Source organism: Strix aluco, chromosome 12 (genome assembly GCF_031877795.1).
Source record: "Strix aluco isolate bStrAlu1 chromosome 12, bStrAlu1.hap1, whole genome shotgun sequence".
Taxonomy (NCBI): domain Eukaryota; kingdom Metazoa; phylum Chordata; class Aves; order Strigiformes; family Strigidae; genus Strix; species Strix aluco.
In genome coordinates this window covers 8,166,059-8,181,266 of record NC_133942.1, presented here as the reverse complement: position 1 = coordinate 8,181,266, position 15,208 = coordinate 8,166,059, and the positions used below count along the sequence as shown (strand labels likewise).

The window sequence follows — 15,208 nt, the reverse complement described above, 5'->3', positions numbered from 1 at the left end:
TTCTAGCAGTCTCCCTGTGAAAGGAGCCTTGTTGCACAAATCAGCGACCCCAACTGATGAGGGAATGTTTCAGTGGCTTATTAGACAACACAGGGCACCAGCTCCCCCCAGGGTGCCAGTCAAGTATGCAGGTGGATTCCCCAACCGCCTGGTAATGTGGGAAAACTGGGATTTTATTCTTCCTTAGAAGTCTATTTCTGCCTGCATTTAGTAATGCCATCTGTGAATTAAGTGTACATCAATATATATCACAGATGTTTGGTTTGCTAGGAAAGTACACAAATGGAAAGATGCTTTGATATTTGAATAAAGTTAATATTGCTGTGTGTAGAGGTTAAATTTTTCCAAACTTTTTAGTGGCATTAATCAGTTGTTCAGATTCACCCTCTCATGGTGTATGAGTGGAAATCTAGACTTGTGCTCTTTGTTTCAGGTGTGGACAGGAGTTCTGCTCATCCTTTAACCTTTATTGTGATACTTACTTTGCTGCTATCAGCAGGGCAAGTTTAGTTTGACTGAAATCTAGATGTCCCATTTTTCTATCCATTTTGATTTTCTGATGGTTTGCCTGCAGTAGAATTAACTGAGGGCCAGAGTCTAATGAAGGAATGTAGCAAGGTAACTAAAAGGTATTTGCTGCACAGTCCTTCAAGCTTTGCCTACATATGAGGCTCGTAGATACCTTAATGGGATGCACAGAACTGGGTGCATATTTGGTTTCTGTCCTGTTCTGCTGAACGAGTTCTCAGTGCTGACTCTTAGACTTCCTTTGCGAGCCTGAGTCTGGGTTTTACTGTATCTCAGGGAATCATTTTAAAATGGTGGCTGGCTTTGGAACACACAGTGCTGCAACACTGGTTTTGAAACACTTCACTTTTGAAAGATTTTCCTGAAGTAGCAGTTCAGTTATGCAAACAAACCATGTGAACAAACATTCTTCAGTTCCAATTAATAATCAGCTTTTCTTTGTACTGTTTGTCTGCTACTGACTGATCCATGAACCTTTCTTGATAGAGCTACTGATGTCTCTAACAGTCATGGGGACCCAGTGTAATAGCTTCAGCATACTTCTGGTTCTTATTCTTTAGAGCTGTGACCAGTTATGCAACAGTCTTCCTCTGGGATTTGTCCATTGTCTACTTACTCTTCCCTTCTCCCTCCACTCACTCAAGAGTATTCCTGCAGCAAACTATTAGGGTATTATGGCATGACAGGCTAATGTGTAATGGTAACCATTTCAAGAGTTACGTGTTCCCAGCAATAGTTGTTTCTAATTTTTAAAGCAATAATTCCCCACAAACTTAACCAGCAGTTTTTGCTGTGCAGAGTTTAGTCACTTAAATTTTTCTAGGTTTTTTTATGTGCTCTACTTGGTCTTTTCAGTGTAAAGATGTCTTTTTTTTTTCCTTTTTTTTCTTTTTAAGCTCCCATATAGTAACTGTGTTTTATGGTGGACTGAAACTGCTGACTGAATGATATTTCTACTTTGTTTGCAGTGTTAAATAACTTGAAGTCCATCACAGAATAAAGTCATCACACATAAAAAGTGCATTATCTTTTTTTTCATCCTAATAGAAATGAAAGGTATAAATAACTGTATGTTAGAAAGAGAATGTTACTCCAGTGGAAGTAATTTAGAACCAGAATTCCAAAATTTAGAACCTTGTCATTTTCTGCAGGGAATTTTCTCTACTATTGTTTTATTTTCATTTAAATGGGCTTTGACTGTATTAGGATCAAGCCTTCCAGTTCACTAAGTGTAATCAATCGCTCACTGTCCTGCTGTATAATCAGCTTCATGAAATTAAGGATTTCTGGTTTAGAAGTAGTTATCTTTTTGCCCTCCATTAAAGGAGCCTGCTCCAGACTGTAAGTCCTTAGTCATTGCCTTCTAATTTCAAGTATACATGTTTATGATTTAGTGTTGTATGCATTTGGCTGTACATAGCCTTCATGACAGCTTTTTTGTGAAACCACATCTTTTGTTTTGTGAGTCTAAACAAGCCAAGTGCTCCTGACTCATTACAAACAATATATAAAAATAGTGTAGATAAATGCTGATTTTTATTTTATTTTTTTCTGAAAATGCATCTCACCTTTCAGAAGAAAACTTTTTAGGTTAGTTTTTTTTTCTTGAAAAAGGTTGAGCTTTTTTAAAGTTTCATCCAACTATTTCCTGCTGTGGTGGATGGACATTGATTCTTTTCAAGTATGAAAGTAGTTATGTTTTATGTAAACTGTATGCTGTAGCTCAGTAGGTGAAGTATGTTTGAGAGGTGTCCATTCACTCACCACTGAAACCTGAACATGCTACAGATTGCCTTAAGAAGAGTATGTCAGCTTGTACAGAAAACAGCATGTAACAGAATAGTATTAGTATGTCATAGCACTGTTTTGAAACAGCTTGATTTAGTTTGCCATGTCTGCAATATGTTTATATAGAGAGATCTTTTCTATCCTTTTTTGTCATTGATAAATTATTCTTGGCACAGATGAAGATTATTGCCTGCATCTTGTTAACATTTTGGTATTGGTTGTTGGAATTTTCTTGAAGCTCATGCCAAAGTAAATTGTGAAAGCTCTTAAACTGTCAAATTGCAAATAGTCTTCCTTCATGCCCTTCCTCATATAGCTGAAGTTTTGCATTGCACCTACAGAGGTACGCTGTGTTTAAATTTGCTGGGAGAATATCTAATAAAGAAGTCATACTATTCATATGCAGATAGGAAAGGAGCAGCTAAAACCACCCTCTGCTTTTTATTTCCAAGCACACTTGATGACCAAGAAGCTCACTTCTTTAATCTAGCCTCTTTTACTGTCCTAAACTGTCTTTTTCAAGAACACTGGATATACCTTTATGCTAATGAAAAACAATCAATATGTTGGCAGTCGTATATAATTCTTTTAAGAGTGGTAGGAACAAACTCACAGTAAATGAAGTTGACTAAACACTGCCTGCTATTAGATGGTTTTTTTACCTGAGTTCATTGTCCATTGTAATAATGTGAGATTAAAGAAGGCTAAATGATAATATATTCCAGGTGGTTTTGTGAACTCCATTAAACAAGCTGCAAAATAAAGTGAAACTATTGTTTGTTGCATCATAAAGAAAATATCTTGATTGTAGGTAGCAATAAATAATTTCGGTCTGTATACAAATAGCAATTCACCCTTTCAGTTGAGGTCATTACTTGTCTACTGAGTGAAAAACAATGGAATACAAGGGAAAAGCATCTGATCTAACTGCCAGCTACATGTGCAAGAGTATATCAACTGGTGCTTAGCAAACAAAGCGTAAAGTTGTTTTCTTAACTCTTGCTGCTTAAGAAGCTCCAAATAACGTTTGCTCATTAGTTAACAAAGTAAGTAGAAATGCTTAAAAATGTAACGGTCTTGATAGTTTACGTATAAATAGCTGAGAAAATTAACTCTAGTTAATAAAAGATGAGAATTGGAAATGCATTGATAACTATCATTTTTCTATATAAATCCATTTCCAGAATTAAACTGTGTTTAACTCAGGTTTGGTTGGTTGGTTGTTTTTTTTTTTTCATTTGCCTTGGAAATGATTTTAATCCAACTGGTTTGAACCTATGAAATTCAGTTTGAAAGCACCAGTTGTTTCAGAATAAAGGCAATAGCTTTTTAGGTGTATTCAGTCCTTATCTACAAAATTAATTTGGCTGTCCAGTCTTCCCCACACCATGATGTGTCTGTTCAAGTAAGTCCTGAGAAAAGATTTCATTATTGTGTATTAGTGTAGTAGTGTAACTACTGGAGCATTGGAAGAAAGATTAGCAAGGACAGTAGTTCTTACTTTGATTTATATGGCTAGAGCTTTATAGAAAGAACAAATTGAATGACCTCACTACTGAATAGTATTTTTAAAAAAAGCACAAAAATCCTGATTTAGTCTTTTGAGTGTTTGTTTTCTGCAATGGCAGGCTTTTGTGTTTAAATAAAAAAAGTACACTAACACAAAAAAAACCCCACAAACACCCATCCCTCCCCAAAAAAAAAAAAACCAAAAAAAACCCCCCACAGAACAGTCAAGAAAATTTTTTGCCAATCTTGTTTAACAAAAATCCATCCTTCTCAAAACTTGTAACTTTGTATGCTAGTAGGTAGTTTTAACTTTATGTGTTAATACTGTGCTTCTTTACTGAATAAATCAAAATGAGGAGGAGATTCTCCAGTCATACTTTTGCTGTGATTCTTAATAGTCCAAACCAGAGGGGATCCTTAGAAACCAATTTTTTTCACTGGGGAAGTTTCTTCAGGCTGAAAATGAACTACTGAATATATGACATAGTTTCATCAGAGTAGAGTGTTCCAGATGGGAAGGTGCAATCCAGAAAAGAACTAGTGTTTGTTAAAGCATGATGTTGATATGTCTTCAAATTGGGGTAATGTTTGGCTAAGATAAAGGGCTTATTTTTTTATAAGCAAGGAGATACAGGTGAGGTGTTTAAAGATTCTTTCTGACTAAACTCTATCAGGGAGGCTGAACTTGCTTAGTTTACTTTGTATTCTGAGACCCTTAGTACCTGAATGGTACAGAAATTAGGACTGGTTATTTATAACTTTGTTTTTGAGATAGTGACTGGTATTAAGTGTGCATTTAAATGGCTTTGCAGTTTTTCAGTAAAATATTAGTGTTCTAATATTTCTTGGAAGACACAAAGGAAGAACTTTGTCACAGACGTCAGTAAATCAAAGTGCTACTGGAAAGTAATAGCAGTGTCTGAGTTCAGACACAGAGCTGGCTCAAGCTTTGATGTCCCATTTTTTCCCCCAGATTACAATGAGTGTATTTAGATTTAGATGTGAACCCCTCTGAGCTGCTGAAAGACATCATATAGTTTAAGAATGGAAGGTGTCCTGCCTGTTACTTACTTTTGATGACTTTTCAAAGAGGTATTACATGGGGATGTAACTAAAGTGTTTTTCTTAATTATGTAAGGTATCCTCTTGCTCTCACCCTACCTAGACAGAGTTTTGTTTCATTGTACAGATATTTTATGCCCATTTCAGGAAGCTTGGGGGTCTTAATGCTGATAAATGAGCATGGAAAGAATCCCTTCTCAAGAAGGCACCATTAACTATGGATTTTTTTTTTCCTAGCCTAAAAGAATTCCTGCCTAAAGAATATACCAAACAAAGAGGGGCTGAAAAGAGAATATTTCAGGTAATTGTAAGACTGAAAAACCTGCTATAGTTTTACTTCCTTTAAGAAAAATACAAGCTTTCACAGGTGTATAGTTTGTATATACTTGAATTGTGTAACTATCAGAAAATCAAGTGTAAACAATCTGACAGCTTTTTTTTCTTTCTTCGGCAGATTTATTGTCCTGATCCTTTTTTCTTCACTGATGATTATTCAGTGTACTTTGTTGAAGGGGAGAGAGTGAATATTCAATATTCTTAAGATCTTTTTCTCAGTTGCATTGAAATGTAAGGATGTGTATTTGTACTGAAATAGAAGCACGTTTAGGAAAGCCAGTTTTGATTTCATGCCACCATTATTCAAGCATGGGCTTCAAGTAATATGGAGTTCTGTTAGCTAATGCTTGAGTTCAGTACGTGTCTGGGAATCACACAGTTGTAAAAGACTATAGCAGTTGAGTATAAAATGTACTGATACTATTGAAAGAGTTTGAGTACTGTAGATGTACTAAATATCTGTGCCTACTGAAATACAAGTTTGGCAATACAATACAAGTTGAAAAATTCTGAGGTCAGCAGCTGAAATCAAGTCATAAGGTTTCTGGAAGGACATACCAGTGATCTGTGATCCCAACTTGGGAGACAAGTTGAAGAGCAGGAGCAGGTCACATACTTTCCTATGTCTGTTACGCTCCCAGTCTAGGAATTCTGTAGCTCAGTAAGTCTGTTCCACCTGGAGCTTATAGTACTTCCTTGTAGACAAGTACGTTGAATGCTTTTCTGTATACCCTTAGCTGGGGGCAGTGATGTTGCAGTTTAAGCAAATAAAGATTCATTCACTTCTGAGTATCACTGTCATGCTATTCCTAGCATGTGATTTTTGCCGATGTCAAATATGATCTATGAGTAGTTTCAGTCATTACACACTTCAGTGCATAGACAAGAAGCTCATCAGTGAGGGCACTGATGCTGGGAAAAGATGCAACAGCAAAGTAGAATAAGCAAGCTAGCTAGCTTTTTGAAAAAAAAAAAAAAATCAGCTGTTTTCCGTGAGTTATAAAATTCTTGAGTTTGGCAGGTGATTTTCACCAAATATTCCATCTGCAGTGGCTACATTTGGGCTCCTTACTCTTTCAGGATCCAGGTTGTGTTCTCTGTGGTGAACTTGACAGATATGATCAGTCTATGTCCTTGGGATGCAAAAGGGGTTTTGGAGTTGCAGATGCTCCTCCAAGTGCTCCTCCGTGGAACATTGTCAAGATGGCAACTTAAACTGGAGTAGGGAAGTGTTTCCCATGTTCTTGGTGCTCCCTCTGCTGCCATCAGTCAGAATGAAAGAGGTGGCAACCAGTACTTCAAGATGGGGTGTGATAGGAGATGCCACAAACAATATTTAAATAGCATAACATTGGGATAGGATTTTCATCAGAACGGTCTGGGGTAGGAGGGGAGATGCTGAGGTGAAGTTTCAATACGTAATATTGGTATTTCTCATTACTTACAGGTAATAAAGTTTACTAATGAGTAAATTGTTTAAATAATAAATAGAAATTGAATTACAAGACCCACCTGGATGAGTATTTCAGTATGAACTACTTAGAGAAATCATTGCTTCTTCCTCACCTGTAGAATTCTTTTCATGTGATGAAAAAAATTATGGATAACAGTGCAACTGGCAAAAAAAGCCCATTGGAAGTACCTACAAGAGATGAGAAATGGTCAGTTATAAGGCTTGAGACTCTCATGAATCAGAAGTTTTGGGCACAAAGCAGGAATAAATAGTCTGTTCCTGGAAAAATACGTGCGTGCTGGGACTTTTAAATGATTTTTAAAAGCCGAGTAAAGAGCCATTTATTGTATGAAACTTAATGATGTCAAATTGCAGCAATGCCTAGAATTTTAAACTGTTTCAGAAGTGGTTTAAATGTGCTTGATCTGAGGTACAGATAGAACGGATGATGGTCAAAGAGGAGTGTTCCATTTGCACAGGTTAAGTTTTCCAGTGTGAAGAATTATGGGATACAGTCTTGCTAACATTTCTAGCCAGTATTTTTTCAAATATTCTAAGTGTAATGATTATTCACTAAGCATCCTTAAACAGATAAAAACTATACCTGTTTTGTTTGTTTCCAGCATTGTTTCTGCTTAAGTGATACTGAACTTTCATTACAGGAGCACAAAAACTGTGGTGAGATGACTGAAATAGAAGCCAAAGTGAAGTATGTGAAGCTGGCCCGTTCCCTGCGGACCTACGGAGTGTCATTTTTTCTTGTTAAGGTAATGTAGATCTTGCTGTGACCGTATTGTATGGTTGGTTATGCATTACCTCAGACTCTGCACTAACATGCAGATTGACCCTGCCCCCTTCCTTGTGACATTTGCATGGGTTAGGATGTTCTCATGGATTGAAAATAACTAAGATTTCAAATCCAAAATATGAGACAAGTTATGGCTGATCTTGCCCAATTGTCAGCCCCAGTGGGCCTTCCCTTCCTTTACCGCTCCAGAAATTTTATAGAGAAATGGTGAGGGCAACCTAACTTCTCAGTCCTTCTGATGCCAGTTTCCCATTCAGCTTCTCTAATGCGGTTTTACAGAGGAAGTCTGTGTCTGGAAGGACTGCCATCATGAGGTTTTTTTAAGTAACTTCCAAGGATTTGTTATCACAATCCCTAAAATGTTTCTGTTTCCTGGAAGAGGGAGAAAAGGGAGTGTCTTTTGAACTGCATAGTAAAGATCCAGTAAAGACCAGAGCAGCTTAATGTTAATGTGTTGCTTGAAAACCACTGTCTGTGACCAGACAAGCTGAGCCTGGAGTTTTCAGTTGTCCTTGTCTGTAGGCCAGTTGCTTCCCTTTGTCGGTATATTACATCACGCTTTTCCTTTCTCCTATGGCAAGCTCCAGTTGAATGAAAACCAACCTTTCACACTTTGTTATAGGAAAAAATGAAAGGCAAAAACAAGCTGGTTCCTCGTTTGCTGGGTGTCACCAAAGATTCAGTGATGCGTGTGGATGAGAAGACAAAGGAAGTGTTGCAGGAATGGCCACTGACAACTGTGAAACGCTGGGCTGCCTCACCTAAAAGCTTCACTCTGGTAATTTTTTTGTATATATTCAGAGGAAGAGGGGTCAATGTGACAAGGAGAAAGGAAGATGGACCTGTACTCAGAACAGTTTCTTTAATATAACTTGTTTTATCTGTAATTTTCTAGCATTATATAGAATCACTGAGTCCTAAACTAGTAAACTGGACCATATTGGTGTCTATGATCAATCCGTATTTTGATGTTTCTAGACAGACCAGTTCCCCAAAAGTAGTGTTGAAATCTTTCCCAAAAATACTGTTTAAATCTGTTCTGTGCCTAACCAGTAAAAAAGTTAAGATCTTTATTCACACCCACTTAAACCCTTACGTACTTGCTATTTATAATGCACTGTGACTTGCAAGATATGAACATAAACAAAGCTAGATAGTTTACAGACATTTGATGATCATGGATTTAAAGAACTTAAATGAATGTGATATTCTGTTAATTATTTGGTCCATAAGAGACCAATGCAACAAGGATATGAAAAGGTTGTTTGAAGTGGTAGAACAAGAGGCAAAGGCTAGAAAATTACATTCACTTTAATCATGTGCATCTGTTGTGGTTTGAGCCCAGAGGGCAACTGAGCACCATATAGCTGCTCACTCACTCCTTCCCCTTCAGGAATGGGAAAGAGAAAATACAGTAAAAGGCTCAGGAATCGATATAAGGACAGAGAGGGTTGATTCAGCCATTATGGTCACAGGCAAAAGACAGACTCATTAGGGGAAGAATAACATCATCAATCTAATTCAAACACACCAATGACGCTTAACAGACAGAGTAGGACAGTGAGGAGCATTACCACATTTTAAAAACACCTTCCCCCCCACCCCTCCCTTCTTCCCCGGGCTCAGCTTTGCTCCCAGTTTTTCTACCTCCTCCCGTCCAATGGCACAATGGTGCAGGGAATGGGGGTTGTGGTCAGTCCCGCCACTGTTTTCTCCTCAGGGGGAGGACTCCTCACACTCTTTTCCTGCTCCAGCGTGGTGTCCCTCCCAGGGCAGACAGTCCTCCATGAACTTCTCCAACGTGCGTCCTTCCCACAGGCTGCAGCTCTTCCCAAACTGCTCCAGTGTGGGTCCTTCCCATGTGTTTCAGCCCTCCCAGCACCAAACTACAACAGCAGGGGCTTCCCACAGAGTCCTAGCCTTCTTCAGGTGAAGCCCCCTGCTCTGGCGTGGGGTTCTCCATGGGCTGCAGGTCGGCATCTGCTCCCCTGGTGACCCCCATGGGCGCAGGGCACAGCCGGCCCTCTCCCCACGGGCTGAGGGGGTCTGTGCTCCGGCAGGCCTCCCCGGTTTCCTCCTCTCTTGCACTGACCCTGGTGTTTGCAGAGGTGTCTCCTTCACCACAACTCCTCCCAATTCCCATTCTTCCTCCCAGATTCCCCTTCTTAAATACATTATCACAGAGGCACAGCCACCATCACTAACTGGCTCAGCCTTGGCCAGGGGTAGGTCTGACTTGGAGGCGGGGGAGCTTTGAGAAGCTTCTCACAGGGGCCACTGCTGTAACCCCCTCCCCCGCTACCAAAAACCCCACCACACACACAAACCCATCACAGCAGCTAATTTCCAATTGCGTGGGTGATTATGCTCTAGAATAAAATTGTAAAGACTCTTCTCCATCCTTCAGTGGCTGAGGATGATAGTCAGACTAAGTATCTCCTGGTCCTCTGGTATTTAAATTTATGAAACATCTGTGATTAAGCTGCCATAAAAAGCATCCTTCCCCTCTCCTCCCTCACCACCCATATAGACTGGTTTAGAATTTGGAACAGTTTCATTTATTGTTGGGTATAATAAAATGTCTATACAAACAATTTTAAAATTTGAATTCTCACACTCATATTTGATACTGTTTCTTCATTTATTTGCTTTTCATTTTCAAAGAGGTTTTTTTTTTCCCTCTTCAGGATTTTGGTGAATATCAGGAAAGCTATTACTCAGTACAGACCACTGAGGGAGAACAGATCTCTCAATTAATTGCAGGTTACATTGATATCATCCTAAAGAAGGTATAGTATTAAGATTATGTGTAGTAGAAATGTAGTAAAAATCACTGTACAGAAGTGCTAAAGCTCAAATTTGTGTAAGCTGCAGTTCTCTTTCTCTCATGAAGTCAGTGTTGTATCTTATGTTTTGATGTTATTTTTTTTAACTTTTAAGTAATATAAGCTCTTTCCATTTACCTTAAGTAAGTGCTTCTGGAAAATATCAGGGCTGTTAATTATAGCAGTAGTGTATGGGTCAGGCTCAGTACAGCATGCTTGGGCTTTGTTTGTCTGTCTGGAAGGTGAACTGCTGACTATGAGTGTATATCCAGAGAAGAGTCCAAAGCTTCAACTGTGGATTTTAAGCTATGGACCGAAGTGGTGAATCAGGTGGGAAAAAATGATCCCCTGGAAGCAGCCTGTAGAACTACATTAAGGACTACACGGTAGTTGTCCAGCAGCTCTTGTATATAATGCATCAAAGCTGAGAAAGTCTTTTGGCAAAACTAAAAAAAAAAAACCAAAAACCAACCAACAAAAACACATATTGCTTTAAAAATATTGTGATGAATAAAGCAAAGAATTACATCTCAGTTGTGCAGAGATGGGGATAAAATCAGTATACTGTCTTGAAGCTTGGTTTTATGGATTGTGCCTGGCAGGAAAGAGGAGAAGCAGATACAAATCTTCAGCATTCTAAATAATCACAAGTAAATAAGCACAACAGCAAAAAATTACCAGTTTTGCCAACAAATGTGGGGCTGAATGGTCATACATGAATGGCATGTTGTATAGAAAAGTGAGGTGTTTCAAATAGCACCTTCAGATGCTCCTTGACAAATTTTTACTTTAATAAGGTTCAACCAAGCTACATCATTATTTGCTGTAATAGATTTTAATAGTAAAGAAATGACAGAAAGCTAAGCAGCTTCAGAGAATTTATTGCCTATGTTCATGCGAACAGTGTAGGATATAACATCAAGTGTTACGAAATCGGAGGTTGAGAAGGATGGCCAGAATTCATCACACTATATGCCTTTTTCCCTGAGGCTGTCACTCTCAGATTTAATAAATGTTAAATAAACTGCAGGTTTCTATACATGGTTTAAAACTTGATTTTAGCTCTCAAGCTTCAAAAGTAGCTTCGCTCTCTAATGCCAAATGAAAGCAGCCTTTCTGTCTTGATAGAATACATATGTGCATATTTCCAGTCCTTTCCAGTCCTTTGATTTCTTCTTTACAATCTGCTGACACAGCCAGTTTTAAAATGAATTAATTAGGAACAGGTTAAGTAATAAACACCCATGATGCTTCATGATGCGTATGAGAAGCATATAGTTTCCAGTTGTTGAGCCCAAGTTATCTCTGTGATGCATGCTTCAAAATATGGTTTATCGCTCTTAGTTGCATAATGTTAATTCTTGGTGTGTTTTGGACTGTTCTAACTCATTTGCTCTGGTGTGGATTGGTGGTGCATTTTTTTCTGCTAAAGTATTATTGGTGCAACACTCCCCACCCTCACCCCCCAACCCCTCTTGTCCTGCAGTTTTAGTCATAGGTCATTAATCAGATGACAGGCAACCCTGAATTTGAGTAACTTTTACCATTTTTTAATCTAGATATATTTTTTTACCTCACATTAATATGGAAGTAAGGCACAAACTTGACTAGAAATAGGCAGTTCGAGTTCATGCATAAACTCAAATTATAACAGTAAAAACATCTTTGGAGGAAGTTGGGTAGTGTGTGTGTATGGATGTTCATGAGGAGTTCCTGTTAAATGTACCCAAGGTCATAGTGGATGTTCCTCTATTTATATACCTTTTTTTTTCCCAAACATGCTTTACATAACAAGGTGGAAAACAGACAGTATCCTTGTACTAGGTCACAATTAGAAATAGACTGTTTTTACAAGGCACTATTTCTATGACTTATGGTAGTTTCCTGTTGTTTCTAGTGGTTTAGACTTACTCTCTTTGTGTTCCTGTTGTTTCTAGTGGTTTAGACTTACTCTCTTTGTGTATATTTAGCTCCCTTATACCACTGTAAAAAACTGCCTTAAAGTCAGATGTGCAGACTGTCCAGAAGTTTAAAGTAACTATGGTAAAATAACTTGGATACAGTGTTAAATTTATCATCTTTAGTGTGGATATGTATTTCCTAGTGGTAGGTAGCACCATATAGTAGCATTTCAGGATGCTAAATATGACTTGCAGCTGACTTCTAGTTACCTGAGTCAGTCTGATGTTCCTGAGGTAGAAGAGAATGGGAAAGGACATAGTACATGTCCTGTCTGTGCTGAGATTTGCTGTTGTTGCATATCACTTGATCCTCAGAACATTTTTTTTCCTGTGAGAAAAGAGTATCTCAGCACTTTCCTTACACCTTTGTTCAAAAAGGCACCAATAGGCTTTTTTCCTTTATGCACTTAATCTGCCAGGGTTTAGAACCTGGTCTGTTAGCTGCTGAAGGGCACCTCTTCTGAGGTGGAGGTTATATTGTCACACACTGCCAAAAAGCATGGTGTTCAGCACTGGACAAGACTCTGCAGATGATTTGAGTGGGTTTCAGATAAATGCCAAGGAAATGGTGGAAAGAAAGCAAAAAGCAACACACGCTGTTTAACCTTTTTTTTTTTTTTTTTTTTTCCCCCTCTCCAGAAACAAAGTAAAGATAGATTTGGACTTGAAGGTGATGAGGAATCAACCATGTTGGAAGAATCTGTTTCACCTAAGAAGTGAGTATATGCAACAGGAGGAAACACTCTTTATTTAAGAGTGACACCTTTTAGATGTGACAACTTCCATCAAATGAAGTAGTATAGTTATTACTGTTAAAAGAATTATTTCCTACAGGGTATTTCAATAGAAGGAAGTACTATTCCCAGGCAATTCAGCAGACTCATAGCTTCATTTGAGGACTGAAGAGTAGGTATCTGTTGCAAAGTTGTTGGTTAAAGCAACCAGCAGTGGTATCAGTTTGTGTTAATTTGGCCCTTGAACAAAGGAACTCAGGCTGTAACTCAGTATAATGCTGGGGGTGGGGGGCAGGCATAATGATGCTGAGCTGAAAATGTCATATTAGATTTTTGATCTCCATGCAAACACGTAGGATTTACAAGGTTTTAGTTGCTTGTGTGCTAGGTCCACGGTTTCCAGTAAATTTGACTCCTGTCAGTTTAATTGTACACTGTGTCATGAACAGAAGCTGGCTTATGTCACCAAACCACTTCAGACAAACCAATCAGATGTGTGGTAGGTCAGGCTATGGTTCTGATGGGAGAATAACTGGATATGACTAACAGCAAAACTGTAGAGCTGGCCATACTCTTGAAAAAGAATATTAAATCTTTCCTTGCAGTGCAGGAATAGAAATAGGTTTGTGACACTATAAGCTGTAATGAGCCACTCAAGTCTTCTCTTGCAACCCTGACGATGGCAGTGTGTCAGCAGTGTGTATGTGAAAAGTCTATCTGATTTATTGTTAAACATACGGTTTATAGGAGATAGATTTATTAGATATTTAATGCGGCCTTATATGAAATTTCAACTTTTGATGGATCACACATGTTCAGATGTGCTTTCTTTTGTCATTGCCCTTTCCAAATCACTTCCAAAATACACTGTGGGCGAAGTGCTCTGCAGAGAAGCCCAAAACTTGTAATAGATGAATAGAAGATTTTTCACAATTGAAATTACTTTTTTCCCCAGCAGATTGCTGCTGTTAAAGCCAGAATTTCTGTCAATGCTTGTAGTTGTTAAAGCTTGAACCATATTTAAATATGAAAAATATATCTGGCAAAGCGATTATCATGGTTTGAGGTCAGAGGGCAACTGAGCACCATGTAGCTGCTCGCTCACTCCTTCTCCCTCAGGAATGGGAAGGAGAAAATACAGCAAAAGGCTCCGGAATTCAGATAAGGACAGAGAGGGTTGATTCACCCATTATGGTCACAGAAGAAAGACAGACTCAGTAGGAGAACAACATCAGTTTAATTCAAACACCACCACCACCAGCACTTAACAAACAGAGTGGGACAGTGAGAAGTATAACCATATCTTAAAAACACCTTCCCCCCTCCACCCCTCCCTTCTTCCTGGGCTTAGCTTTGCTCCCTGTTTCTCTACCTTCTCCCTGAGAGTCGCGTAGGGGACCAGGGAATGGGGTTGTGTTCAGTCCATCACCCGTTGTCTCTGCTGCTCCTTTCTCCTCAGGGGGAGGATTCTTCACACTCTTCCCCTGCTTCAGCATGGTGTCCCACCCAGGGCAGACAGTCTTCCGTGAACTTCTCGGACATGAGTCCTTCCCACAGGCTGCAGCTCTTCCCAAACTGCTCCAGTGTGGGTCCCTCCCACATGTTTCAGCCCTCCCAGCACCAAACTGCAACAGCAGGGGCTTCCCACAGAGTCCTAGCCTTCTTCAGGTGAAGCCCCCTGCTCTGGCGTGGGGTCCTCCACGGGCTGCATGTCGGCATCTGCTCCCCTGGTGACCCCCATGGGCTGCAGGGCACAGCCGGCCCTCTCCCCACGGGCTGAGGGGGTCTGTGCTCCGGCAGGCCTCCCCGGTTTCCTCCTCTCTTGCACTGACCCTGGTGTTTGCAGAGGTGTCTCCTTCACCACAACTCCTCCCAATTCCCATTCTTCCTCCCAGGTTCCCCTTCTTAAATACATTATCACAGAGGCACAGCCACCATCACTAACTGGCTCAGCCTTGGCCAGGGGTGGGTCTGACTTGGAGGCGGGGGAGCTTTGAGAAGCTTCTTACAGGGGCCACTGCTGTAGCCCCCTCCCCTGCTACCAAAACCCCACAACACACACAAACCCAACACAGCGGTTCATGACCATGGATGTACATGAAAGTATCCTGCCTCCCAGTCCATTATCTGATAGGGTGTCAGATTATTAGCAACTACTGTGTGTGCATGTGTGTATAAAGAGGGAAGAATGTTAGTTTTTATCC

General features: G+C 39.5%; 1 protein-coding gene across 8 annotated transcripts in view; it reads left to right on the top strand.

Annotated features, from left to right (window-relative positions):
- The window catches only part of TLN2 (talin 2), a 209,931-nt gene that overhangs the window by 98,913 nt on the left and 95,810 nt on the right, over positions 1-15,208 (top strand). For 7 of the 8 annotated variants that reach the window (XM_074838031.1, XM_074838029.1, XM_074838033.1 and 4 more), the window contains 5 exons: positions 5,125-5,188; positions 7,339-7,443; positions 8,107-8,262; positions 10,172-10,273; positions 12,910-12,986. In XM_074838031.1, the coding sequence (XP_074694132.1) occupies positions 5,125-5,188; positions 7,339-7,443; positions 8,107-8,262; positions 10,172-10,273; positions 12,910-12,986 (504 nt within the window). Of the gene's footprint in view, positions 1-5,124; positions 5,189-5,375; positions 5,455-7,338; positions 7,444-8,106; positions 8,263-10,171; positions 10,274-12,909; positions 12,987-15,208 lie in introns of those variants that run through there. The other variant, XM_074838036.1, reaches the window with a different exon arrangement.